Genomic DNA, 26,474 nt, shown 5'->3' with positions numbered 1-26,474 from the left:
GAGCAGAGCTCCAGAGAACCCCGCTGGACTGCGATACACCTTCCCCAGACCCACGACCTACCTATCCCTTTTTTGTAAGTTACCCACTAAATAAATCTTCCTTTTAACTATGGGAGTGGCCTTAATAATTTCACCAATATGAGATGAAGAGAATCAATCGCCGACTTGGTAGAGCCAGACTTCAGCCAAAGCATCCCCATCCTTTACCATGCCAGAGTGCTCCCCTGAGGTTTCTCTGACATGTAACTGCAGGGTTTCCATTTCTACCAGATAAGCACAGCTCACCATCTTGTCTAACCTGTACAAACCAAGCACACTGAAGGGCCTCTGAAATGGAGTCTCTGCAGTGATTAGGGCCCTTGAATGAAGCCAGCTGAGGATGAGGATGGAACTCAGAGTCTTAAGCATGCTAAGTAAGTCTACCAATGTGCCACACTTCCAGGGATTCTCAGCTGGTTTGTGATGGGTTCAGGGATGCCGGAAAGGCCAAAGCACTTGTGAGGCAAAGGTGAGCAGGGTCTCTGTGATCCAAACACATTTCCTTCCTGGTTAACTAAGATCAACTTTCACCTTGTCCCTTAGGCTCAGGCAGGTGAGAAAGTCCCACCCTGTATGGGGAAACTCTACACACAAGTCCAGGCAGGCAAGGGTAGGCCAGCCAAGGAAGCTCAAAGGCATTCCTATACACGTGGGTGGTGTGTGCTGGTCACCTGGCATCATCCTCCACTATGTGAGTGAAGAACTTCCTCTGAGGGGCTGAGTCACAATGACACAAGAACAGGAAAAACTTCTTCTGATGGAACTGAAGTTGTGGACTGAAGTTGAAATCCTGGAACTATATTGGGACCACAGCTATGCCTTTCTCCATACCATTTCTACATGTGCACACACAGGCTTGTGTGCATGTGTGTGTGAACTCGGAGGTCAGGGGACAGTCGGCCTTGGATGTTGTTCCTTAGGTACCTTCCCCTTTTTTGTCTCGAGGCAGGATCTTTCACTGGCCTGAAACTTTTTCAAATAAGATAAGTTATCTGGCCGTGAACTCTAGGGCCCTACCTGTCTGTGCCTCCCATCTTGCCATCCCTGGAATTACAAGTGTGGGACACTGCACTCAGCTTTCTATCCGGTTCTGGGGATTGAACAAATGTGTGTGAGGCAAGTGCTTTATCCACCAAGGCATCCACCAGGCTCCCCTGACCCAGGTCCTACACACACCCTCACACACACCCCATTTCTACTTCGATTTTATCTTCAGATAAAAGTGAAGGTGGAACCCCACTCACTCAGCCTGTGTGAGCTCTGCTACCAGTGGGTAAAGTGGTTCTACTCAGCCTGAACGGATAGCTCAGAGGCAGAGGGGGTGGGACAGGTGGTCCGAGGGCAAACCTTAGAGACCGGCAGTCAAAGGTTTGGCCTTAGACACAAGCTGCTGCGGCAGAACAGGTGATAGAGAGTTGAGGAAAAGGCAGCCACAACCCGAGAGTGTGAAGGTAAAACCTGCTGACTTGATGTGAAGCAGGTAACTTAGATCGACAAATTGTGTTTGGTGGTAGTGTAGCTGGATGGTGAGCGTCACCCATGACATCTACTCATGAAAGAATGAGGTCCTAAGCAGATGGTAGATGTAGTGGAAGAAGGGTATGGACTTGGGAGACCTGTAAAATATCTGTCAGCACTGGGTCCCTGAATTGGGTAGGGGCAGTTTGGAGGAAAAGGTCCAAGAAAAGAAGGGGTCATGATGACTGAGCATCCATGGTCCTAAGTCAGGTCCAGCTGGAAGAAGACTTTCTTATATAACTCTTTCATCTTATATAAACTCATTCATCCAATTCACCCTTCAAATCTGGTGGTAGTCGGTGTACAGATCTGTTACAGATATACTACAGATATCTGGTTATTCTGTCTAGAGCTCTATATCTCTCCATCTCCCCATGTTTTCACAGTGACCTTATAGAGCAGGAAGACAGTATTTGTCACAGGTAGCTAAGGAAAATTAATCACGGTGCTGTAAACAACTGGAAAACATGTGTGTCCAGCATAGGATTTATGTGGCTTCCAGGATGTGACCCTACAGGAACAATGACCTAGGGCATCCACAGTTATTCCAGGACAGACCATCTGGGCCTTTTCCATGTGCCTCATGTTCTCTAAGCTAAGTTGCTTCCTAAGCCAGGACACATGAGAAACCACAAATCAAAACTTGACACTGGTGGTCAGCAGCTCTGGCTGAGAGCACATGCTGGATAGGGAGAGTTGTGATGAAGAAGAGGTTGCTGAGTGTCTTTCAATGACTGAGCTGTACAAAACCACAGAGCACCAATAAACCATGAAGGATGATAAGCCTAATGTGGAATTCAGCTAAGGACCAAGAATCTTCATCCTTTACCATGTCTATGGAGAAGTGCTTTACCACTGTATAAGCGCCATTCTGAAATTTAGGTCCACTCCTACCTTCCAATCTCAGCTGTCAAGTAAACATTCACTTCCTTAACAGCGATTTCTCTGGAACCCCAGGGTAGGCTGCCTCTTCTCAGAGGCCCCATTTACTTCTCATCCCAAGGACTGCCTTCTTCATGACTGATAATACTCTGTCTGGAGATGTGCTGATTTTGGTAGTTATCTTTCTTTGCTACCAGACTAAAAGTTCTGTGAAGTTGGTTTTTCCCCAGCTGGCCAGGGTCAGAGCTTGGTGGAATCATACGTGTTTAAAAGACATGGCTCCAAATAAAACATGAGGCATAACCGGAAGAGGCCATGGGGAGCATATCATACGGGCCACTGGATTCCAGCTTGTTATTAATAAATGTTCAGAGGGCATTACTTTATCCATGCAGATAACTCCACGACTAAGGCTGGTGAAGAACACAGGCCAACAGTGTGTGTCAACATGAGGAAAAGGGGAAAGAAAAAAAAAAAACTACATAAAAGTGACTCATTTACATGAACTTCTAACTTAGAAAGTATATAATTTAAGTTGTGTCAAAAATAATAATAAATGGTTCAGACATCTTTGCCAGAATTTCCCAAAGCGTCTGACCCAGGAGAGGTAAAGAACCAGGACTTCCAGTGTGCTTAGCTACCTTTCATTTCCTCCCTGGCTGATTCCTTCATATAACATCAGACAGTATTACCAGCCAGTTGCTGTGCTTGCTTCTCCACTGAAAATTAAAAGTAAAAACCACCACTTTCCTGGGGCTGAAAACAAACAAACAAACAAACAACTGACCAAAGCAAACTTTAAGATGGACAGTTCATTGGATCCAACAGGACATCTTCCTCAGAGATTTTCAAACGCAGTTTTGACCACACTCTATTTCCTTCTTCCGCCTTGACTTTGAAGTCTAACTACTATGTAAGCTATGATTCCACAGGGCTCCCTGTACATCCCAAGGTGGTAATTAAGGACTAGCCAATATTTAGGCTAATTTAGGTAATGCTTTGGGATAAAGCAGGGCTTGAGAGACAGTGCCTCTGCAAACATATCTCAGTGCAAGATACAATCTAGGGTTCTGGGGTTCAGCTCCAGGTCCCCAAGAGACTACAAGACTCACCTCCTCCCATCTGTCATCTCATGTGGGTCTGATGAAAGCTGAGGAAACCAGTTGAGGATTGAGATTACTTATGCGGACATAGCTTAACTACCTGGACTGAGAATGGAGGTCATTTGTGCCAATATAACTTAAATCTTCTAGGATCTTCTTGCCCATAGAGTCAAGGCAATAAACCAATAAATAGCTTTTCTATTTGCTGCAGGAAATCCTAACAGTTTGCTCACTTGGGAGAACAGCTTGCTTTTCAATGATTTACTTAACAAGATTCCCCTGAAGAACCTCTGTCCACCAATTCTGGGGTGCTACCTACCAAGCTTTGCTAAAATCCGATGGCACCCTGTCTTGAAAACGGTGGCTTAGAGGACTTGGGACTTGACATTCAAACCCTATCAATAAACTGTCCTGTGGTCCCTCTCCTAGACACCAATACTACTGTCCTGGTGGTGCCCTCACTTCAGCAATAAACCCAGCTTTGGTCCAGCAACAAGACTTTCAGTGGGATTTTCCTACAGTCAGCCTTTGACATGGTATCAGTCACAATCTCTTTGGAAACAGGGAACACAGATAGAGCAAATACCTCCTTATTAACACTTGAGGGCTTTAGAATTACTAAACATAAGCACTTTTTCCCCTCGGTAATAAAGCGATAAAGTTTCTTTGGTGTTCCTCCTCTGGGGACAAGGGCCATTGTTTGGAACACCTGACTGTAATACATTTCAAGTGTGTACATTTAATCTTCTTTATTCTGCTTTTTTCAGGGAGGGGACCATGATTCAGGATTTTGCAAAAGAAATTTGCATTTATTTGACGGTGTAAGTAAACAAGTCAAAAAGCCACAAAAGGGAAACTAATTTGCAAGTAAACATTAGAAATGATGATCTAATCTTAAATATATAAACTAACTCTCTCTCTCTCTCTCTCTCTCTCTCTCTCTCTCTCTATATATATATATATATATATATATATATATATATGTATATATATATTACTCTTTTAAAATCTTCCCTCATTAAGCCAGAAAGTTTCTTTGGCCCCAGCAATGCCCACATCATTCACATCATACAGAAAAGTTGTATGGTTTGAATCTTGTCTTACCCTTGCCCCACCATAGGAAACCTTTGGGTGTTTGGAAAAACACACCAGGAACTAATATTTAATCAGCCTATGGTGAGGTCCAGGAATCGTTTGTGTTTTTGGTTTGGTTTTCTTTTTCTTCTACACTTTAATGACTCAGTCAGGCGAATACACTGGTCTCACACCATTAATTTTCTGGAAAGCAAAGTCCAGCTTTCATCCTAAAATTGCCCAGCTGAAAAAGCCGGGACAGCTCACCAGTACAGAGTCCCTCCAGGGTCCTACTGTGGCATCTCTACCCCAGCCCCAGCCAGTGAGGAAGTGTTAACTCACAAAAGCCCCGGCCGGCTGTAAACACCAACCCTGCTCACAGGCAAGCTCCCCTGGCCCCAGCTGGCTCAGCCAGCAGGCTTCCAAGCTCCAGCCTGCAGTTTCGGGTGCCTGCAGCTCCCCAGGCATCCACGCAGAGGAAGCAGAGATGAGATCCCAAATCCGGGCTTCCTTTTACCTTAAAGAAACTTCCTCGCTTGTCCAGACTGCGGGCGCCCATGGTCCGAGCTGACATTTCCCCCAGCGAGGCTCTACTGCGCGCCCGGGACTCCTGAAGGTAGAGACATTTTCAATGGTTAGTCCAGCCTGTAGGAAATTCCTTTCTAAGCCACAGAACACTCACAACAACAGTCCTGCCAAGATCTTTTTCCGTCAACAACATTGTGCCATTTATTTCCCACCAAAGCCCTTACATCTCCTTTCAGCCCGGTTTCCTGCCGCAGCCAGCACTCTTCCTAGACGGTGCCCCACCTCGCTGCCCCACCCCCTCTGCCAGCAGCTGACGTCGAAGGTCCTTAGGACTCCAGGGAGCATAATGATGGCTTTGTGTGTTTGCTTGACCCCATGCTGAAGTCCAAAAGGAACCAATATTAGTTGTCCCCATAATCTGCTCTGAAAGTTTATAGATTTCATATGGCAGATGACAGAAGAATGGAGTTCTCTATGTCCCAGGAAATCCTGCTGTTAGGGGGTGAGGTCAGCATTCCCTCAGTTAGCTCTCCTCCCGGGCAAGCAAGGTCAGCAGAAGGGCACTAGGGAGAAATCCCTCTGTTTTCCCCCTTAGAAGCCAGTGGGGTTGGATGCAGCCCAGAGAGTCACTGTTTACAGAGCTCATTTGTGTGAAAGGACGCATGTAAACAGCTCTGATCACCCAGGGGCTTGGGGGTTGGGCTCACTTTGGAACGCAGAGGAAAATTTAAAGGCAGGATAACAGCATGGTCCTGAATCATCACCAAGACTATCTTGCTTGGAATTTCCCCTCCTAGACCACAGCACAGAAACCAGTAATAGCTACACATAAACTACAAACTCTTCCACCTTTGCTTCTAAGTTAAATGGGTACACACACCTGGTGCAATAGACCCGGCTGAGACAGGTGTGCACTGAGGTGGCAAAGGAAGTCCCCAAAAGCTTTACTTATCCAGTGAAACTGTACAGGTTTAAACAGAGAACAATGAAGTGTTCTCTCCCCCCCACACACACCCCCACTTCTCCCCGACTTCCCTCTCCCTCTCAACCGTACACTGACATCCCTACTTGCTATAACATGCACAGGCCAGAGCACACTGCAGACATGAACAACACAGGAAGTAGGAAGTGAAACATCACTTGAATCATTAGGGAATATTAAAAGTGGTTGGGCTGCAGGCATGAGGTGGGGAGGTACCAAAGCCGGGGTGACAGAGCCAAGAGTCAGACACTGAACGAACGGTGAGGCCGGTGTTAGTGGTGGTCTAGTAAGGGGAAAAGCAAAGTCTACCACGGAGCAATGCACAGGTGTGGAAGCGAAAATCTTTGCAGAGACTCCTCTGGCCCCAAACTGCCTCTCTACTCACACCCACAGTGAGCTGTTTGGTTGGACTCACGTGCAATCTCGTCTAGGAAAACATCTCTCCCATACCCAGCCTTCCTTCCAAAACCTCCTCTAGTGGAGGTGTTGCTACATGTCTTGGTCACTTGAAGTCTCTCCTGAACTCTGTTCCATTTGTGACCCTGCTAGGATGAAGGCCAGTGTTCCAAAACCCTCCTGGAGAGGTGGCAAGCTTCATGGCAATCCCGCTGACTCCAGAGGTCCAGGTTCCCGGCTCAGCATCTAAGTGGGAGCCCAGCTCCAAGGCTTCTGAAGTCCATCCTTATTAGCGACGTCCACAGACTGGCATCACTCCAGAGGGAAAACACAGCGCTGTGTTCAGAACTGGAGCGGGACAGGAACCTTGGGCAGCAGACGATTAACTGTTGAGACCCAGAGACACAGGCACTTTAACAAAGTGTACACTTTAAACAAACCTGAGGTCTGTCATCTTTTTTTCTTCTGGACGTTTTCCTGGCAGGAGATTCCGCATAGCCTGGCAATTCAGGAATGGCTAAGAGAGAGCCAAGACTTCATTCCTCATCCAGAACAGTTTCTTTGTTCGGCTCCAGGGTTTTCCATATACAAACCTTTGCTGATGAGCTAAAGCACACAAGGAATTTTGCTGTTGGCAATGAAGTCGTCAGAACCCCTGAAGTCCGCTGCTGGTTTAATTAGCTGCTGATACCTGAATACACCTGTACCTCAGGCAGTCCAGATTAAACATCCAGCTGGATTCTGTGGAGCTGGCAGATTGTTCTGTTTCTTTAAAGGATGAAGGTGATGTTCTTTCTTATTTGTAATGCTTTTCCAAGGCAAAACATCTTGACAAGTGCCACAGCAGGTACATGTCACATAACGGGAGATAAGGACGGTACCACAGTCGACCCAGACTGGGCTGTGCATGTATGTGCACAGATGTGTATATGGCTTTTGGTGCCTGGAAGTTTTAGTTCATTCAATGCAATGGTTTTCTTCCCAACCCTTAATTTTTACAATACCTTGTCTCAACATCCATAGCACAATATCGAGGTGACTGGAGTCAAGTCTCCCTGCTTTTCAGCTCCCATTCTTCCTGCAGATATCATCCAGCAGGGAGATCCCCAAACTACCCAGTTACAGCTGGACAACAAAACAAAACTGTACCGAAGCTTGAGACACAATAAAGTTCCTCCAGATTTGGACCGCTGAAGACCTTGCCTGGTTTCTGTGAAGGGTAAGTCATCAGATTCTTGACAAATGAGCCCCGTCTGTCTAGTGTTCCCTCTTTGCAGACACCACCAAAAACTAGCAAAAAGCCACTGCGGCAGTTTGGAGTAGCCAGGCCTTTCCATCAGTCACTGAAAGGATGTAAATGAAGCGACAGTCAGAGACAGAGGACAAAGGCAGGAAGCAGGTGCTTCTCAGTCTCCCACCCTGGGTTGGCCCTCTACAGTTGGCCTCTGTGGCTTTCCAGGTGGTTCTGTGAGTGACTTCTGAGGTACTGAAGGTCTGCTCTTGAAAGTGCAAACGACATCCCTGTCCTCTGGCTGGGTGCCAGCTGTCCTGGCAGCCTGCTGAACAAGAGTGCTCCAAGTCCTAGGAGTCCCCTGGGCAGGCACTGAGGCCACCACTTCTGCCTGGGCATGGCCACAGGCCAGCCTCTGTGAAGTCAAACGCAGAGACAAAGGCAGAGAGAGGTTCTGGTGTATGGCTGGCTGATTAATGGAGCTCTTCAGTCCAGCATGCTTCCATCTTTTGGGCTGCCTTGCTGGGCAGCAGATCTGGGAAAGGCTGACGGCCTGGAGCCTGCAGTCATGTATTGTTTAAGGACAATATGGGATATGTTCTGTGTGAGCATCATACACGGTCCAAACACAAACGAAGATGACTCCTGAATCACATGGTGCCACAGCCCAGGGGACCACAGCCCTATGCTTGGTCTGTTGCTGACAGAAATGCTGCTGTGTGGCATCTAAGCTATTGAGAGGCAGGCTTTTCCCTTCCATGCCTCTCTTTTCCCTTCCTCTTAACTTATCCAAACTGCATCCTCTCTATTTGAAAAAAATAAGAGGACATTTATGGTATACAATATAATGTTTTTTAAATCTGTAAACACTATGAGTAGCTAACTTATGCCAACTGGCATGTCTGTCAGCTTGTGCTTGTTTATTTGGGACAACACTTAAAAGTTTCAGCAGAGTTCAATCTTTATTTCCCAAGACAGGATCTCACTATGTGATGTAGAACCTGCTATATAGATCAGGCTGGTCTCGAACTCACAAAGATCCATCTACTTCTACCTCCTGAGTGCTGGGATTAGAGGCACGCACCACCATTCCCAGCAAATACACATTATTATTAATTACAGTCATCGTGTTGTACAATAGATCTTCCAGATTTGTCTCTCTCGTCTGACTGAAATTTTGTAGGCTCTGCTCAACCTCACCCTAATCCTGTCTCCTCTGCTATTTATTTGCTTTCGGTCACGAGTGCAAACCCCACCAAAGAACAGCAGATGCAACAGGTGGGAATCTATCACTCACAGTCAAGACTAAAACAAACAATTCAGGGGCTAGAGAGATGGTCCAGTGGTTAAGAACACTTGTTCTTGCAGAGGATCTGGCTTCGATTCCCAACACGCACACAGCAGATTACAACCGTCTCTAACTCTAGTTCCAGGACACACATGATACAGACATCAGACATACATGTGAGCAAAACACTCTTACATATAAAATAAAATAAATCTGAAAAAAAAAAAAAAACAAAAAAGAAAGACAGAGAGGGAGGAAGGAAGGAAGGGAAGGAGGGAGGGAGGGAGGGAGGGGGAAGGAAGGGAGGAAGGAAGGAAGAAAAGAAAGGAAGAAAGCACATAACTTTGCAAGCCCTGAGTTCCTACCCCCAGATCTAATCATAAACAAAAATTTCTACTCAATACTTTTCTTTTAGTAGCTGAGTGAAACATAATAACCTGGTTTATCTTAGTAAATAAGATCTCATTATTATAATTATTTACTGTCAAATTACTCAGCCCAGGGAACCCGTTACGGTAAATCCAAACCTGACCAAGGTCTCCCCCGCCTCCCCCCCCACCCCACCCGGGCCCTTTAAACAGCTCCTGCTTTGGTGGGCCTTTCTCCCCTGGCTTTTGTCTTCTTTGAGAACATGGGAGCTCCTGTCTATGTCCTGGAAAAGTCTCTGAGCATTTCCATAACTGCCTTCATATTGCCAGGGATTTTTCAAGTTGGACAGGAAAATGTTATTCCAGATTCTGGCTCAACAATTCAAGTTATGTGGATTCAAAAACAGTTTTCAGTGTTTTATCTTTTACTCAGCAGTTAAACAACTTCTTCTTCTTTTCTTTCTTTTTTGGAGACAAGGTTTCTCTGTATATCCCTGGCTGTCCTGGAACTCTATAGACCAGGCTGGCCTCGAACTCAGAGGTCCACCTGCCTCTGCCTCCCGAGTACTGGGATTAAAGGCATGTGCTGCCACCGCCTAGCTTTCAAACTTGTTTTTTTGAAGAAAAGCTGTATCTTTTGTTTTGTTTTAAGACAGGCTCTCCCACTATAGCCCTGGTTGGCACTGAACTCTCAATTTTCCTGCTCCAGCCTCTTAAGCAATGAGATTACAAGTGTTCATTATCATACCTAGCTCTTACATGGTTTTGAGATCATGAAGTTTTTCATTTACAAGAGAAACAGGGACTGGAGAGGTAGCTCACTGGTTAAGAGGGCTTACAGTTCTTGTAGAGGACCTGGGTTTGATTCCCAGCAGCCACATGGTGGCTCACATCCACCTGTGACTCAGGTCCCTGGGGGGGATCTGATGCCCTCTTCTGACCCCCATGGGCTCCTTCACAAACATGGTGCATACACATAGTAGTCACAGACACACAACCGGCAGCAGTAAGCACTTTCCTTTTACTGTGTGGATTTTAGGGATCCAACTCGGGTCATCAGGATTGGCAACAGGCACCTTTACCCGCTGAGCCATACTGTCCCAGGAAATGATATATTTTTAAAGACACAGACCTTGTGTGTGGGGGGGAGACCTATGTATGTATGTATACCATAGTAGCAATCTTACACCATGCCCCGTTTTAGAAGTGTTGGTGGAGAACATCTCTGACACACTGTCCTCATTCCAGTATGGCCACAGCTCTGAGTGTTTTAGACAGCACACAAGTTCTTCTGTTCACCAGAGCTCATGCTGGCTTCTTTCACTTCTGTGCTGGGTGTGACCACCCTGACACCAGGGCACACCTGGAGGAGACCATAACCTGCATCTTGTATCTGATGTGCCACCTGAGTGAATCTGCCCACCACCTCCCCTCTGCTGAGTGTCCCCGGACGGACACTGACTCAGGCCAGTAACCAACTAGTGGCTCTCAGATGAGTAGGCTCTTCTGCTGAGGAGCTGGAGAGGCACACAGTAGGCACTTACACTAGAAAGCCAGATTTGACACATGTAGCAGCTCAGCGCATGGGAAGCAGAGATCTGGAGCACGGGGAGAAAGTAGCATGAATGGATATAAGAGTCCAACAGAGATCTGGAGCATGAGGAGAACGTAGCATAAATGGATATAAAAGTCTGGCAGAGATCCAGAGCATGGGGAGAATGTAGCATGAATGGATATAAAAGTCTGGCAGAGATCCTGAACATGGGGAGAATGTAGCATGAATGGATATAAGAGGCCAGCAGAGATCTGGAACATGGGGAGAATGTAGCATGAATGGATATAAAAGTCTGGCAGAGATCCTGAGCACAGGGAGAATGTAGCATGAGTGGATATAAGAAGCCAGCAGAGATCTGGAGCATGGGGAGAACGTAGCATGAATGGATATAAGAAGCCAGCAGAGATCTGGAACACGGGGAGAACATTACTGTGAATGGATATAAGAGGCCCCTGGACGATAGGGGCAAGATGTACACCTGAGTCTTGAGCAGTCCGATAGATTCATATTCTTTGGCTTGAGAAGCCACAGGGGACTGAGGCAACCATGGCTTCTCAGAAACAGGATGAAGTTGAGGATGTTATTCTCAAGACAGGTCTTTAGTGCAAAGATGTTAGAATAAACTAACCAAGGCTCTGGGACAGAAAAAGGCCCCTTGACAAGAACAGCATATGATGACACCTTTGATGAAGATTTCATCAGAGTCCTGGTCAGTACCTGCTCTTCTGTATGACTGCAAATGCAAGGAGACCTGCATGCGTTCATACTCATTTTCCTCCTCCTCCCCCCTCCCACCTACCCTTTCTCTACCTCTCCTCTACCACCCTGCTCTCTCTCTTGGTTCAGAATTAGATCATAGGATACAGTCACGGACACTGGAAGATGTTTTTGCCCTGCTTTTTTAAATCTGGTCTTTGTGACCCCTGAGGAAGTTTCAACTCCATGTTTAATAAACACAAATATTTTCACTGGAATGATCCCAATACCAATCATTTCATACAGTAAATATTTTCTAGAGCAAACCACATTAGGTCATTTTAATTACTTGGCTAATTTTCTTATACAGTACAGTTAGCATGCTTAAAATCCCTCTTCAGTTCTAAAATTTAGTTCTTGCACCATTTTCCTCTTTTTAATGTCAATTGTTAAACTATTGAAGAATATATTTTATTCTGTTTTGTTGTTGTTGTTGTTGTGTTTTTGTGTGGTGCTGGATATTGAATCCAGGGCCTAATGCCTGCTTGCTAAGTGTTTAGTCACTGGACTGCACCTCCAGCTTTCTTATGTTTTACATGCTTAATAGTTTTTACTTCCATGCATAGGTCTATGATCCATATCAAACTGGCTCTTGTGCAGGATATGAAGTATAGAAAGTTGAGAGGATTTTTCCACACAGAAATTCACTTAATTTAAAAATTAAAGAGAATAATTTTAAGGACAAAGTACTCTTTATTCTTTAATATTTTTATCTTATTTACTAGCAGCTTTGTTATTAATAAGAAGTAATGAACAGATTGAGTTTAATACATAAAAGTGTCCTGCATCACTGGGAATGGTGATGCACACGTTTTCCCAGCATTTGGGAGACTGAAGCTAGAGGAACCAGAGTCCAAGTTCAGCCTAGCCTACTTAACTATACCCCCGCCTCCCCGCAAAAAAAGTCCAGAGTCAAAACATAACTCCTACCACTCAGAAGTAAGGAAAGAAGAATATCATTGCCACATACTATACATAATTTAGTACCTGGGAGCAAAGAGGGTCTTGAATACCATGAACTGAGTTATGTTGGGTCTGAATATGAATATCTTCCCAGACAAAATGCTCATGGATTGAAGGCTTGTTATTTAGCTGGTGGTGCTATTGAAAGGTGATTAGATCATGAAGACACTAATCTCATTAATGCAATTCACAGCTGAATGGAGTATCAAGAGGTGGGGCCTGGTTGGAGGGTAGAGCTTATCTCTAGCTCACCCCCTCCTCTCTCTCTGCTTCCTGGCTGCCGGGAGGTGAGCAGCCAATCTCTATGATGCTCTTCTGCCACGATGTTCTGTAGTGCCATGGGCCTAAAGAGAAAGGGGCTTCCCTCTTTGAAAATCATTTAAATTTTGGCAGAGCAACGAAAAGTCACGTGATTGCTGTCTCCTCCTCTGTCTCCTCCTCCTTGCTAACTGGATCCAAGGGGTCTGTGAAAATAAACTTTCACCAATCCACACACTCCACCCACTTTCTTCTTTTTCTACTGTGTGTATTGAGGATTTAACAAAACTGGAAATTTATCATTAAGACATTTATTCTCCCCTTTAAATCAGTAAAGTGCTGAAAAATGTCTAGCAACTGCCTTGCTGGGGACTCAAAGCCCCAAGTTTTAACATTTGCTTGTTTTGTGGTATAAATACTGCTACCATAGCTGACTCTAACCTTCCAAAATGACTTCAACAGACTGGCAAAAGACACAGGAATTTAATAATCAGCTCTGGCGAGCAGGCAGAACCAAAGCCAGTGCACCATTGCACTTCGCTCACCAAGTCTAGGCCACAAAGTCTCTGAAGAGGTTTCATAATTTGATTCTTCAGACACTGAAGTAGTAAACTATAGCAAATGTCGGAAATTAGAGCCGAAGACTGAGACCATGCTTTATCCACAAATCATGTATTTGTCACCAGTTGGACACAACTGCTTCTGGCTATCATCCTAACCAAGTTAAATGGTGCCATTAGGATGCCTTAAGGAATTCATGTGTTTAGTCTGTTATCTTAGGCTTTGTGAGCTCCATTTTCTTAGAGGTTAGACAGGAAGACAATGGGAAGCCTATCTACTTATTAAAAGTATTACTGTAGGGACTGGGGAGATGGCTCAGAGGTTAAGCACAATGGCTGCTCTTCCAGAGGATCTAGGTTTGATTCCCAGCACCCACATGGTATCTTACAACCACCTGCAACTCCAGTTCAAGAGGATCTGATCTTCTATGGGAACTGCACACATGTGGTACAAAGGCGAAATATCCATATACATTAAAAAAAGAAAGCAATACCATAGAGGCTGGAGAGGTGAGTCCATGGGAAAAGTGCTTGCTGCTCAGGTGTGAGGACAAGAGCCTAGATCTCTGGCACCCACATAAATGCAAGGTGGGTGTGGTGGCCCATCTGCAATTCCAGGAGAATTGGGAGGTACAGACAGGGGATACCAGGAACAAGCCAACTAGACTGGATGAATAGGTGAGCTCTCAGCTCAAGTGAGAGATCCTGCCTCTAACATAAAGTGGAGCATGATTGAGGGAGGAATTCAACATCAACCTTAAACTCCACATGCATGCACACTCATGTGCATCAATACATACAAACATGCATATACACATGCATGTACACAACACATAAATTAACATACCAACAGGACTCTATTCCTCCCTCATCTATGTTTCAGTTACTCAAGGTCAACTCTGGTTTGAAATATTAAATAGAAAATTCCAGAAATAAACTGTTTATACATTTCACTTTGTGCACCATTCTGCACAGCATGATGGATGGATATCTTCCTACCTGGGACTTGCAGTATCCAGTGCCCCTGTGTATACCGCCTGCCCATCTGCCATTCTGTAGCTGCCTTGGTTTGGAGACCAGCAAGTGTATTCCAGTAATTCTTATTTTACTTAACAATGGTCTCAAAGCATAAGTGATCCTGGCAAAGAGAAGCCATGAAGTGTTGCTTTTAAGTGAAAAAGTGAAGATCTGCAGCTTATAAATTAAACAAAAATCAATACATTTTCTAATTGGGAAGAAGGGGGAAATGTGGTAATTCCGCAGTCATATCTCAAAGTGCAAAATCAATGGCCATAGCGTGTGATGAGTGCTTAATTAAGATGGAAGAACATCTGGTGCATATATGGAAATACAGGGCACACACGGGTTCTCTGTATGTGTTTAGGCATCCTTTAAGGGCATTTACTTAGTTTTGTTCACAGTTGCTGTGATAAAATACCCTAACATAAGCAACCTAGGGGATAAGGGGGTTTGTTTTAGCTCATGATTCCAAGTTAGAGTCCATCACTACAGGGAAATCAAGGCAGCAGGACCTTGAAGTAGCCAATCACATCCACAGTCAAAAGCAGAGAGAAGGATGCGTGCATGGCTACTGCTACGCTCCTTTTCACTGTTATACAACCCGGGACCCAAACGCAGGGCATGATGTCACCCACCCACTGTAGGCTAGGTCTTCCCACATCAGTTAATGCAATCAGGGCAAATGTAGCCACCCTGTCCTACAGTCAGAGTCTGGAAATTAGCAAAGGAGATTCATAAAGAAGCAGGCCTACAAAATAGTCTGTGTCTACCAGAGTCATGGGAGGTCACGCAATGCTGTCTGCTGCCATCACCAAACAGGTGGTGTGATGTCAGTGATGGTGCCTCAGATTTTCAGCATGTTTCTTGGTTGGTCAATGGCATTCATGTCCACCACTGAGAGAGGCAAGCATACACTTTTAGGGTAATACACGAATCTCATCACATACTACTCAGTTTAGCACAGGTGGCAACTGCCAGGACATCTGTTGAGCTCTTGGAGTCTCTCTTCGAAGTGTGGTGTTTTCCTTTTCATAGTCAGCCCCATTCCTATCCTCTTGTTTAGGTGTATGTCCCTCCCCCTCTTTCAAAGGGAGGTTAGGCAGGGTGGGTGGAGCTAGTGTGGAGCCTAGGGTGGAGGGAGGTAGCAGGTTTTGGTGCTATCACGGACTGTCTGAGCAAGAGGACACATCGTGTCTGAGGAGGTCGCTTTATGTCAAGGAGTCAGACTTCTGGAAGAAGAAAAGAAAATGGCATAGGATCAGATGGGTCCATGCATGGGCAGTCTATGTAGATAACAGAGATACTTTGTTTAACAGTCATGAACCCAAGACTGTTGAGTAAGTTCCATTCCATTCTTCCATGACAGGTATACCTTTGCAAGGACCTTGAAGGTCCAGTTATGTGGAATTTCATACTCTGTGGTGCTTTATGCCTGAAGGAGGGGACATGAGATAGATGTGAAGCTGCCTCACGGGGCGTCATGCCTCTCTTCCCTCTGACAGCCCAGCCTCTCTGCCTTGTCTGTCTTGTAGCCTGGAGATGCTACACCTTTGGGTGGCGCGATCCGGAGGCAGCTTGTGCAAACAGCAGGAGCAAGCTCAGATCTTGCAGGCAGAGATTCCAGAACACTGGGCTTATGGGACATGGCCAAGATTTCAAGGGACTATGAGCTCAAGAGTGGCTCAACCCTTCTGTCCCATAGACTTGTCCCTCCATAGAGAGGAGAGTGGCGAAAGAGGAACAGTGTGCAGAGCCCAGGTCTCAGGGCACAGAGGGGTGGTAGGCAATGTTACCTCAGGGCTCACAGCAGAAAAGGCCCACCTTCCCCTACTGCTTCGCTCCTCCTCAGCCTTCATCAATCTTGGCTTGCAGAAGTATAGAATTCAGACCTGAGTGGCCCAGTTTATACTTCTGTGACATTTGGAGAAAGTAGGCAGCATGGGTTCGAGAGCCAAGAGGGATCCAAGTTTCTTCCTGACAGGTCCTTGAAAGCATCCTGGCTGCTGGGCTCTTTTCTTTGTCTATGGCTCTTTCTATAGCCTCTCCACCGTGGGCCCACCTTTCAGATTACTCCCCAGTACATCCCAAACCAGCTGCCATGTCCCTCCAAGCATCCTCATGTTGGAAGTCAAAATTCATTAGCCTTGAAAACCCCTTCTACCTTGCGTCTGCAACCAAATTGCCATACTCACTGTCTTGGCTCTCGGATAATGGTCTCAGTCTTTCCATAACTGGCTCCTCCTAGCTTCAAGTTATTGCAGATAATAAACTGTGGGTAACACTGTCTGATTGTATTGATAAAACGAGGCCTTCTCTTTGGGCGGCTGTAATCTTCAGCGAAGGAAAGAAGAGGTTGTAAGCTAATGCTTTGCTCAGCCTCTTACTCTTCTGTAGGAAGGACAGTTTCTATCAGCTTCAATGATGGGCCAAACCAACCCTTTCATGGTCCTCACTGAAATGATGTAGGGAGGGGTCTGGATAATTCAGAGTTAATGCCCCCCTTGCTCTAGAGACAATAGTTATAGTGGCTAAGCTTGACTGCCAACTTGATGGGACTTAGGATCACATCATGGGTGTGTCTACGACAGTCCAGAGTAGTTCAACAGAGGAAAGAAGGCACACCCTGAATGTGCGTGGCACTCTCCCATGAACTGGGGTCCCAGACTGAATAAAAGGAAAAGTGAGCTGAATGCCAATGTTGACCTCTTTTTGCTTGCTGACTGCAGATGGAAAGTGACTAGCTACCTCATGAGCCAGCCTTCAGGCTTCCCCACAGGAGGGACTGGACCCTCAAAGTGGGAGCTAAGATAAGACCTTCCGTTCTTAAGCTGCTTTTAGCAGGTATGTTGTCATGGCGACAAGCAAAGTCCTTAATACGGCCAACTGGTTGCTTTCTGGCATTCTGACTTACAAGGTGCTTTTATATATAAACCCCCATATTAGCTGTCTCCTTGGAGATCACACCTGCATGTTGTCTTTGTTTGGAACATGGCATTCCCCTACAGTGCGAGAAGCTTCTATTTTAACCAAAGCTTTCTCCCTAGACTGTCAGCTAGGCCTTATTCCATTACTTGGAAGTATTTCCCTACAAACACGTTTTCCTCCTGTTTCCTGTTTCTAAAATTATTATTTTCTCCCCCTTCAGTACTTCATCAAGTTAGACAAAGACAGCAGACAGAAGTCAACTCATCCTGAAGTCAGATTTACACATTATTTCTGGGTTGCAACTGTTTCTTTTTCCTGGTTCAAACAAAAATGGGACAAAACAATGCCCCCACTCCCCACCCCTCCCTCCCCATCCCCGGGTTTGTGAGTTTTTCTTTCTGCTTTCCCACCTCCTTTTCCAGACTCAGGAATATCTGTCTACAAAAAGGAGCCAAAAGCATTCATTTCTGGTTTCTTCCTCTCAAATTTAGCTTCAGACGCCGATTTTCCACTTCACATTCCGTTCCCCTGAAGTCCTCGCTCTCTCTTCTGTTAATGGCAACCCCAGGCTTGAAGGCTCAGAGTGGGAGCCGGCTCTTCCTCTCTCCGCCCTGCATGCCAATCTGTCCGCACCTCTGCTGAGTTTTCAAGCCCCCGTCTTCCTCCCAGTCTGCACAGCCACTTGGCCTTGGACAAGGCTGCCTCAATGGCTTCCTCAGTGTCTGTCTGTGCAGTGCTACCCTCTAACTCTGCCAGCCCGCCCCAAAGGGACGACCTTGCTATAGCTTGGATAGGTTGAGCAAATCCCCCAAGGGTTCCCGTTATTGAAAATTAATTCCCACTTTGGGAAAGTACGTTAGGAAGATGTGAACTTTAGAGGTGGTCTTTGGGAGGTGATAAAATTGACTACGCTCATGAGATTGTCTGTGGTTGAATCCTGGTGGTCATATAGTCAGAAAATAGACTGAAGGGGTTACTCAGTGGGAGAGCCAGTGTGAGGCCCTGGCTTCCAGCCTCAACAACAAGAACAACACACACACACACACACACACACACACACACACACACACACACACGCTCGCACACACACACAGCCTCCCTGTCTGGCCATATATACTGCTCTGCCTTTGCTACTTTGCTAACCATGAAGGTCTTTACCAGATGTAGGCTGTTTGACTCTGAACCAGGACTGTACGCCAAAATAAACCTCTTTTCTTTGTAATTTACTCAGACTGTGATGTTATGTTATTAGCAACAGAAAACAGACTAAGACTGGCTGTTTTCCAGCATTCCACTTCCCTGTTGGAAATGCAGGTTTTGGAATTTAATGACCTGTTCCTGTTCCCTCCTTGGGTATCTAGGGCTCCTTTTGTCCTGTATCAGTGAAATCCAAGTTTCCAGACTTCCCAAGGAAGTTATGCCTGCCCCTGCATCCCTCAAATCTCATGGGCTTCTCTGTCATTGTTACCATGTCCTTTCAGTTTCCCAGGTATCCTGAAACAAGTGCCTTATTTGGGAGGAAACACTATTAGGAAAGGAGACAGGCACCATAAGGGGAGGAGAAGGCATCCCAGAAATGTTCTCCAGGGTGACCAGTGTGCTGTCTCAAGCCGTCCTGGGTTATCTCTGCCTTTCTTTGTCTTTGAGCAACAAGTAATTCTTGTGCTCACGGCATTACATTCTCTGGTTAATACATACTGGTTATGTTTCCACCAGTCTCTAGTCACAATTGATCTATTACTGACAGATCAATACCTGGCCTTGCCTTATATATATTTCAATGTAAAATCACTTGATTCAGCACATTGCTGGCTCATTAACATTGTGCTCAGAGTCAACGGTGCTCTAGCTTATGTCCAATAGATCCAGCACGTGGACTTTCTCCACAGGGCATATTTTAGCCCTCCTGCGTAGAGGAATGCTAGACACCACTTCAGTGTCACACTCAGGGGCCACTTAAAACGGGAAAGTCACGCACAGGCACACAGCAGAGCACAAAAATGTGAAAAATGCAGCCCTCAGGATACCACAAAAATGACCCTTGTTTGCTGTAGGAGATGGACAAGATGCTGATGCTGAAAGGCATGTCAGGGGAACCGAAGTTTCTGGCTCCCTGTGCATGTGTCCCAGTGGCCAAAAGGGCTCTATCATGATTGGTTTAGATTTCGTGGAGGGAGACAAATCTGCTAAGGCAGAGATTGCCAATAAAAACAACCACGTGCATTTTCAACTCTGTAAATAGTAAAAAACGAAAGCTAATAGGGAGGGTGCTTTTGTTCTGTGAGATGCAGCTGTTGCTGTCCTGTGGATATTGACATGCTCTGTAGTCATTGCATTTTCAATATTGCTTTTTCATAGTCTCACAAAATCTAGGCTGGCCTCAAACTCACTATGTAACTGAGGATGACCTCGATTCTCAGTGCTAGGATAATAGGTGTGTGCCACCACACCCGGCTAATTCTAGTATTATCAGTTTCCTATACCAGCTGTCTGTAAAGTTGATCATGGGCCAAATGTACCACCCATATGCATTTATATATAAAGTTTTATTGACATAAATGACTCCTATATTTGCTTCTGGGTACAGTAGTAATAAGACCACATGGCCTGCAAACCCTAAGTTATCTATTATCCGGTTATTTCCTGAAAAGTTTTGTTATATGATTATATGTATGTGATTACATTTAAAAACTACTTGCGATATTTAAAAATAATCTTATTTTTCCTTTTGAGATAGGCTCTCTTAGCCTGCACTGTTCTAGAACACATCATATATTAGCCCAGGCTAGTCCTGATTCACAATTCTCTTTCCTCTACTTCCCATATGCTGAGATTACAGATGTGGGCTTTAAAAAGTCTGGATATAGTTCTTTTTGTTTGCTTGTTTGTTTGTTTTTGAATAGTTTTATAAATGCCTGGTTTGTATGTTTTTGTTTTGTTTCATTGGAAGTACTGGGGACTGAACCTAGAGTTCTAAACATGCTAAGCAAATGTTGAAACTCTGAAGTTAAAGCCTTCACTTTATCTTTTTGCATAACTTTCCCTTGTCAGTGCTGAGGCTTGAAGCCAGAACCTTGTGTAAGCACTGTTACTCCCTCAGCCAAAGATTTTCACCTTTAAAAAGACACCTCCTTGGGTCAGAAGCAGGAGGATGTGAATTCAAGGCCCATTTTGGCTATATAATGAGACTTTGTCTTAAAGACAAAAGTGAACAAACAAGCCCATGAGAGCAGGCGCAGGGTGGGGAGAGGATGGGGCAGGACCACAAGCTACCCCACCGAGCCTTTCCCATCTACAGTCACCTTTGCATTCTGATCAGAGTGCCTTCCCTGCATCTTTGCTTAGCTTAGCTTAGCTTAGCCAAATCTCATCCAATTTGCAGACTCTTTCAAGGCTACCTTCACCTGACAATGCCGTCCCTCAGATGACCCAACTCTCACACCATATACCAAGAAATTAAACAGCAAACCAGGGGGTTGACTCTGAGATACACATTCAATACTGTTCAAAGGTTCTCCATAAGACTGAGGGCCAGCTGGGGACTGACTACATACAAAGCTTTCACTGGCTGCCTTTATGAACTGACAGCTCAGAGCTCACTTCCACAGAATGCTAACTGGGACAGTCAGACAGTCAAGGACACACACACACACACACACACACACACACACACACACACACTTGCTTGATCTCTTCAATGTCAGCTCCATTCCCCTGCCTCCTGTCTCCTTTGTTGTTTGTTACCTAAGACCATCCCCTTATAAATTACTTGAACTTAAATCTTTTCACAGCCTGGTTCACACAGCCTGGTCCACACAGCCTGGTCCACACAGCCTGGTCCACACAGCCTGGTCCACACAGCCTGGTCCACACAGCCTGGTCCATACAGTCTGATTCACACAGCCTGATTCACACAGCCTGGTCCATACAGCCTGATTCACATAGCCTGGTCTATACAGCCGGATTCACACAGCCTGGTCTACACAGCCTGATTCACAGCTATTTTAAGGAATCATAAAAGGGAAACTTGCTTACCTACTACCATATTTACAACAAATAAAAATAATATTGTCAATGAAAATCCAAAAACAAAGTTGCAGACATATATTTAAATATGCTCCCTGTTCCTAATGTAACAACCATCTCTATCCATTTGAAACTGATGAAAATAAGGAAATGAAACATTGCAAAGTACAGATCAATGAAAATGAAGCACCTTTGAGCAGAAGGTATAATTTTTATTAATACATGCTCTCCATCTCTCTCTCCTTTCCCTCTTCCTTCTCTCTTCCACCCTCTTCTTCCTGTTCAGCCCATAAGAGATACATTCAAAGAACAGATATTCCCAAATGAATATCCTCTTAGGCCATCCATGAGTTATGGTCCAGCTCTGCTTTCTTCTGCAAGGGGCAAAATTTAAAATTCAAATATGTTTTCTTTTCTCTTCTTTTTTTTTCTTCTTGAGACAGGGTTTCTCTGTGTAGTTTTGGTGCCTGTCCTGGATCTCACTCTGTAGATCAGGCTGGCCTCAAACTCAGAGATCCGCCTGGCTCTGCCTCCTGAGTGCTGGGATTAAAGGTGTGCGGCTCAAATATGTTTTCTACTAAGGGTGAATAATTCTGAACCAATGTAAAGTAAAACAAACAAACAAAATAGTCAAATTGTCCTAAGTTAGGAGCTACCATACCTAGGCTATTCTTGGGGAAACTGATTTTTTAAAAAAAACAAAGCCAAAACAATAACCTGGTATTTATTGCAGGGCTTAGTATATAGCGTGGTGCTAAAACACTTACTTGGAAGGTGCAAAGTTCTGAGTTCAAGTCCCAGCCTCTCACCCCTGCCCCACACATGGTATAGATTTAAACTCCAAGTTTAAGGTAACAGTCTTAAGATCACAAGACTATAGGAATGTAAGACAGCCCTTCAAGAGCTGGAGAGATGGTGCATGGTTAAGAGCATCTGTTGCTCTTGCAGAGGACCTGGGTTTGGTTCCCAATACCCACATGGATGCTCACCATAGTCCATAATGCCAGTTCCAGGGAATCTGATGCTTCTGGTCTCCTTGGTCACTGGCACCCAAGTGGTACATATATATATATGCAGGCAGAACACTCATACACATAAAAATAAGGGAAAGACTTTTTAAAAGGATAGCTCTCCAAAGTTTCACACAGATGTAGCAAGTGGCAAAGAATTTGATGTCTGTGGTCTGCTTTCAACTCTTGAGGTGAATGATGAAATAAAGGAGACAAAATGGTACAAGTCTGTGTGGCATGGGGAGTCCTCTGGAATATGCTTGCAACTGTTCTAGAAGCTTGACATTACTTCCATATAGAAACCTTTTTTAAAAAGTGGTTAGAGTGTTACAGGAGATCTTGAGGCCCCATGGTGGGGCTTCAAGTTGGTGGTGTAGGTCATCTAATGGTTTTTTGACTCCTCATTTCCCAGCTTTAGCCTTTGTTTGCCTTTCCCAGATCAGTGTCTGTCTGTCCTTGGTGTGTTTGGTGGTGAATGGCCTGGGCGACTGCAGGCTTCACACCTCTATTCTTCAGCTTTGATCAAAGTCAGTGCCTGAAGTGTGAGCCTTGGTCTTCATTCCTAAAAATCTTTCTCAAGTTTAGGAAAGCCCACATCTGATCAAATGCCTCCGATACTTAGAACACAAAGTCTCGACTACTGACACAACACAAGCGGTCTTCCCTAACTTGAGTCAAACCTTTATTTTCATTCGGGTCCTTCATCCACTCCGCCCTGCAACCATGCCAGCCTCATTCAGCCTCTAATTAAAATGCAGCCCTACCTGGACTGGCAAGACAGCTCAGCCTGTAAGGTGCTTGCAGCACAGTCTGGGAATCTGAGTTCTATCCCTGGGACCCTTGTAAAGGTGGAAGGAGAGACCTGACTCCACAAAGTTACTCTCCGACCTCACACGCACTGTAGTATGTATATATGTCCCATCATGCACATACTACTAATAAATAAAACCATAAAGTAAAATTCCTCACCTCCACTCCCTGGTGAATACATCCTGAGGATCTGTCTTCATTATCATTTGATTGGATTGAGAAACATCTAGAAGGTCAGGGAAGCCCTCTTCTGGTTATGTCTGAGACGGAGGCTCAGGAGACAACTAGATTATGATGACTCTTGTCTTAATTGATGGATGATGAACTCATACTATGACGGCATTTGGGGGCGGTGGGAAGCAGGAGGTGAGGGCTAACTGGAGGAAACAGGTGACTGGGGGCGTGTCCCTGGAGCTCTAGCTTACACTGGCCCTGTCCTGTATGTCCTTGATTCTCTGCTTCCAGCTTGTCAAGAGCACAGCTCTCCTCTTCCACAGGCTCCCACCACTGTGATGTTTTGCTCAAGTATATGGGGCCAAGGGGTCATGTATTGAACCCTCTAAAATCATGAACCAAAACAAATCCACTCTCCATTAAGTTGTCTCTGTCAAGTATTTTGAACACAGTAACAACAATCTAACTAATAATCTACATGTCCTTATCTCTCAAGACTCAGCTAAATGATAACCCTATTTGTGACACTTTGCCCAATCTCCAGCTCTGCCACTAAGAGTTTCTGGGTGCCTACTGTCCCTTCTGACGGAATGCTATGACACCATGACTACAGGTTCTGTTTTTATTCCACAAGTCATAGAGTCCCCTGGGGCAGGGCACCCGACATCACTCTAAAACATGGAGGACATCGTGTTACCTGTTCCACCCATCTACATGTTTCCTGGCCCGGTAAGTTTCTGGCAAGAATTAGTGGGAATCTGTAACAGGCCTTAAAATAGTGAAGAACACAAAATAATTTACTGAAATAAAATGTTATTCAACATAAGGCAGCTTATAAATTCATGTAGGTATTTTCCTACAAAGGAAAATTATCCTGTTATTCAAGACACATGGAAGTACTGAGAAATGTAAAACAGAGCCAAATGTGGAAAGTGCATATGTTATTTCCTGTTTTTGCCTGAGAGCCTGTGTCCCAGCCTGGGTCAGGCAGTGGGTAGTTTGTGGCTCAGTACATCAGCAGTCCTGGGTGAGAAGAAAGATCATGTTCACTGCATATGGCAAGGTGGGGAATACCGAGAAAAGCCACACCACACAAATATCACATCACCAAACAGGGAAGTAAGAATTCTGACCAGGACCCAGACCTTGTCTGGTGCCAGCTCCTGATGGAGACTTGGTTGGGCTCTCCTTGCAGCTGGTACCACACCCCAGACATCCTGAGACCGGCAGCTTCAGCAGCCTGGAGTTGCTGACACTGCTCTTTTCTTCAGACCGCAGAAGTGCCCACAGCTTAGTGAGAGCCCTGGCTACATGATAATCTTCGGAGAGTCTTCAGAGCAGCACCCAGAAAAGGCCAGAGGAACCCCCCTTTAGATCCCCCTTCCTCGATCTCCTCCTCTCTTTTCTCCTTCTCCCTCCGTTCTCCTTGTTTACTTATTTTGAGAAAGGGACACAGGCATCCCAGGCTGTCCTTGAACTTACGTAGCTGAGGAAACTTCGAGTTCCTATTCCCCCCACCTCTGCCTCCCGAGTGACAGGATTGCAGGTAGAGTCTACCAGTCATGTATGGCTTGATTTTTCTCTTGTGTTTAAAACACTACGCTCAAAGAAGGGGGCGGGGGGTAGGAGAAGAAAGAAAAAGAAAATCTCCCACTGCAGGAAACTGTTCAGGATACCTCCAGAAAGAAGCCATCAGAGTCAGCAAAACCCACCAAGCAACAAAGACAGCCTCCTGATGCTGCCAGGGTTATAGGCACATGCTACCATGCCTGGCTTTTTATGCGGCCATTTGTGTGCTGGGTATCGAACTCAAGGCCTCATGTTTATGTGGCAAGCACTTTACCAACTAAGCTATCTTCCTAGCCCCTTAGTAATGGCATTGGTTTTTTGTTTTGTTTCTACATCCCTACCAAAGCTTCCCCTCCTCCCCTCTCCTCCAAGTCTCCCCCCCCATCCACTCCTCCTCTGTTTCTCTTCAGAAAAGGGCGGGCCTCCCATGGCTATCAGCCAGCCTTGGTATATCAAGTTGCAGTTAGATGAGACACCTCTGTGGGAGTGGCCAAACAGTGACTGGCTCAGCTTGAGACCTTCACTATATATAGGACCCAGAGGCAAGTTAGCCTAGGGACCTAGGGTAGAACCAAACACAACTGGAAAAAAAAAGTCAATGAAATGACTCCTAATTATTAATGTTTTTTAAAGGTATAAGATTTGTTAGAGAACTTACTTGTGAGTATATGTTTTGATAATTAATATGTAGTATTTAGGAGGTGCTAGATGTGGTGAGGAGTATAGTTCAGTGAAAAGCATGTGCTTAGCATGTATAAGACCTTAGACAAAGGATGTGTTTAGTGTGTATAAGATCCTAACTCTTTAGCACCCCCAAGAAGCAAAGAAATAAAGAAAAGGACAGACATAGTGATTTAAAGATCCATCCCATACATCTATCCCTTCCCATCCCTATGGACAAGCCCTTTTCACACCCCCTTCTCAAATGTTACAGGGATTTAAATATGCTTTAGTCCCATATACTTCCCAGGATGGCTATTCTTGGTTGTCAACTTGACTATGTCTGAAATGAAGTACAATCCAGAAATGGAGGGCACACCTGTGAGAGATTTTTTTTGCTTGGTTTGAAGTGGGTGAATCCACTTCTAGTCTAGACCCTTGAGGTAGGCAGACACACATCTTTAATCCAGATCTTGAGTTGGGGAGGACACAATCTGGGCCACACCTTCTGCTGGAAGCCTATATAAGGACATGGAGAAGGAAGCTTCCACTCTTGGACTGCTTGCCCTGGCTGTGCTTGCAAGTTCACTCCTACTTTGGAACTCCAGAGTCTACTGAAGACTAGCTGAGACATCCAGCTGTGTACGTTGAGCAACATGTAGATTCTTGAACTTTGTTCATAGCCCACCATTGTTGGAGTAGTTGAACCATAGCCTATGACCCTAATAAATCATATATATATATATATATATATATACATATATATATATATATATATG

At 45.1% G+C, this 26,474-nt stretch overlaps 1 protein-coding gene across 4 annotated transcripts in view; it reads right to left on the bottom strand.

The window, feature by feature from the left end:
- Rin2 (Ras and Rab interactor 2) overlaps nucleotides 1–26,474 on the bottom strand; it is a 219,938-nt gene that overhangs the window by 94,457 nt on the left and 99,007 nt on the right. For 2 of the 4 annotated variants that reach the window (XM_028881866.2, XM_028881865.2), the window contains exons 1-2: nucleotides 5,369–5,450; nucleotides 5,134–5,226 (exon numbers count right to left, since the gene is read on the bottom strand). Coding sequence is in view for 3 of the 4 variants with exons in the window: in XM_028881865.2 (XP_028737698.1) it covers nucleotides 5,134–5,190 (57 nt within the window). In the remaining variant the exon portion in view is untranslated. Of the gene's footprint in view, nucleotides 1–5,133; nucleotides 5,227–5,368; nucleotides 5,451–6,541; nucleotides 7,092–26,474 lie in introns of those variants that run through there. The other 2 variants (XM_028881864.2, XM_028881863.2) reach the window with 2 other exon arrangements.

This window comes from Peromyscus leucopus, chromosome 4, assembly GCF_004664715.2.
Source record: "Peromyscus leucopus breed LL Stock chromosome 4, UCI_PerLeu_2.1, whole genome shotgun sequence".
In the NCBI taxonomy this organism is placed as follows: Eukaryota; Metazoa; Chordata; class Mammalia; order Rodentia; family Cricetidae; genus Peromyscus; species Peromyscus leucopus.
This window is presented reverse-complemented; position numbering and strand designations above follow the sequence as displayed.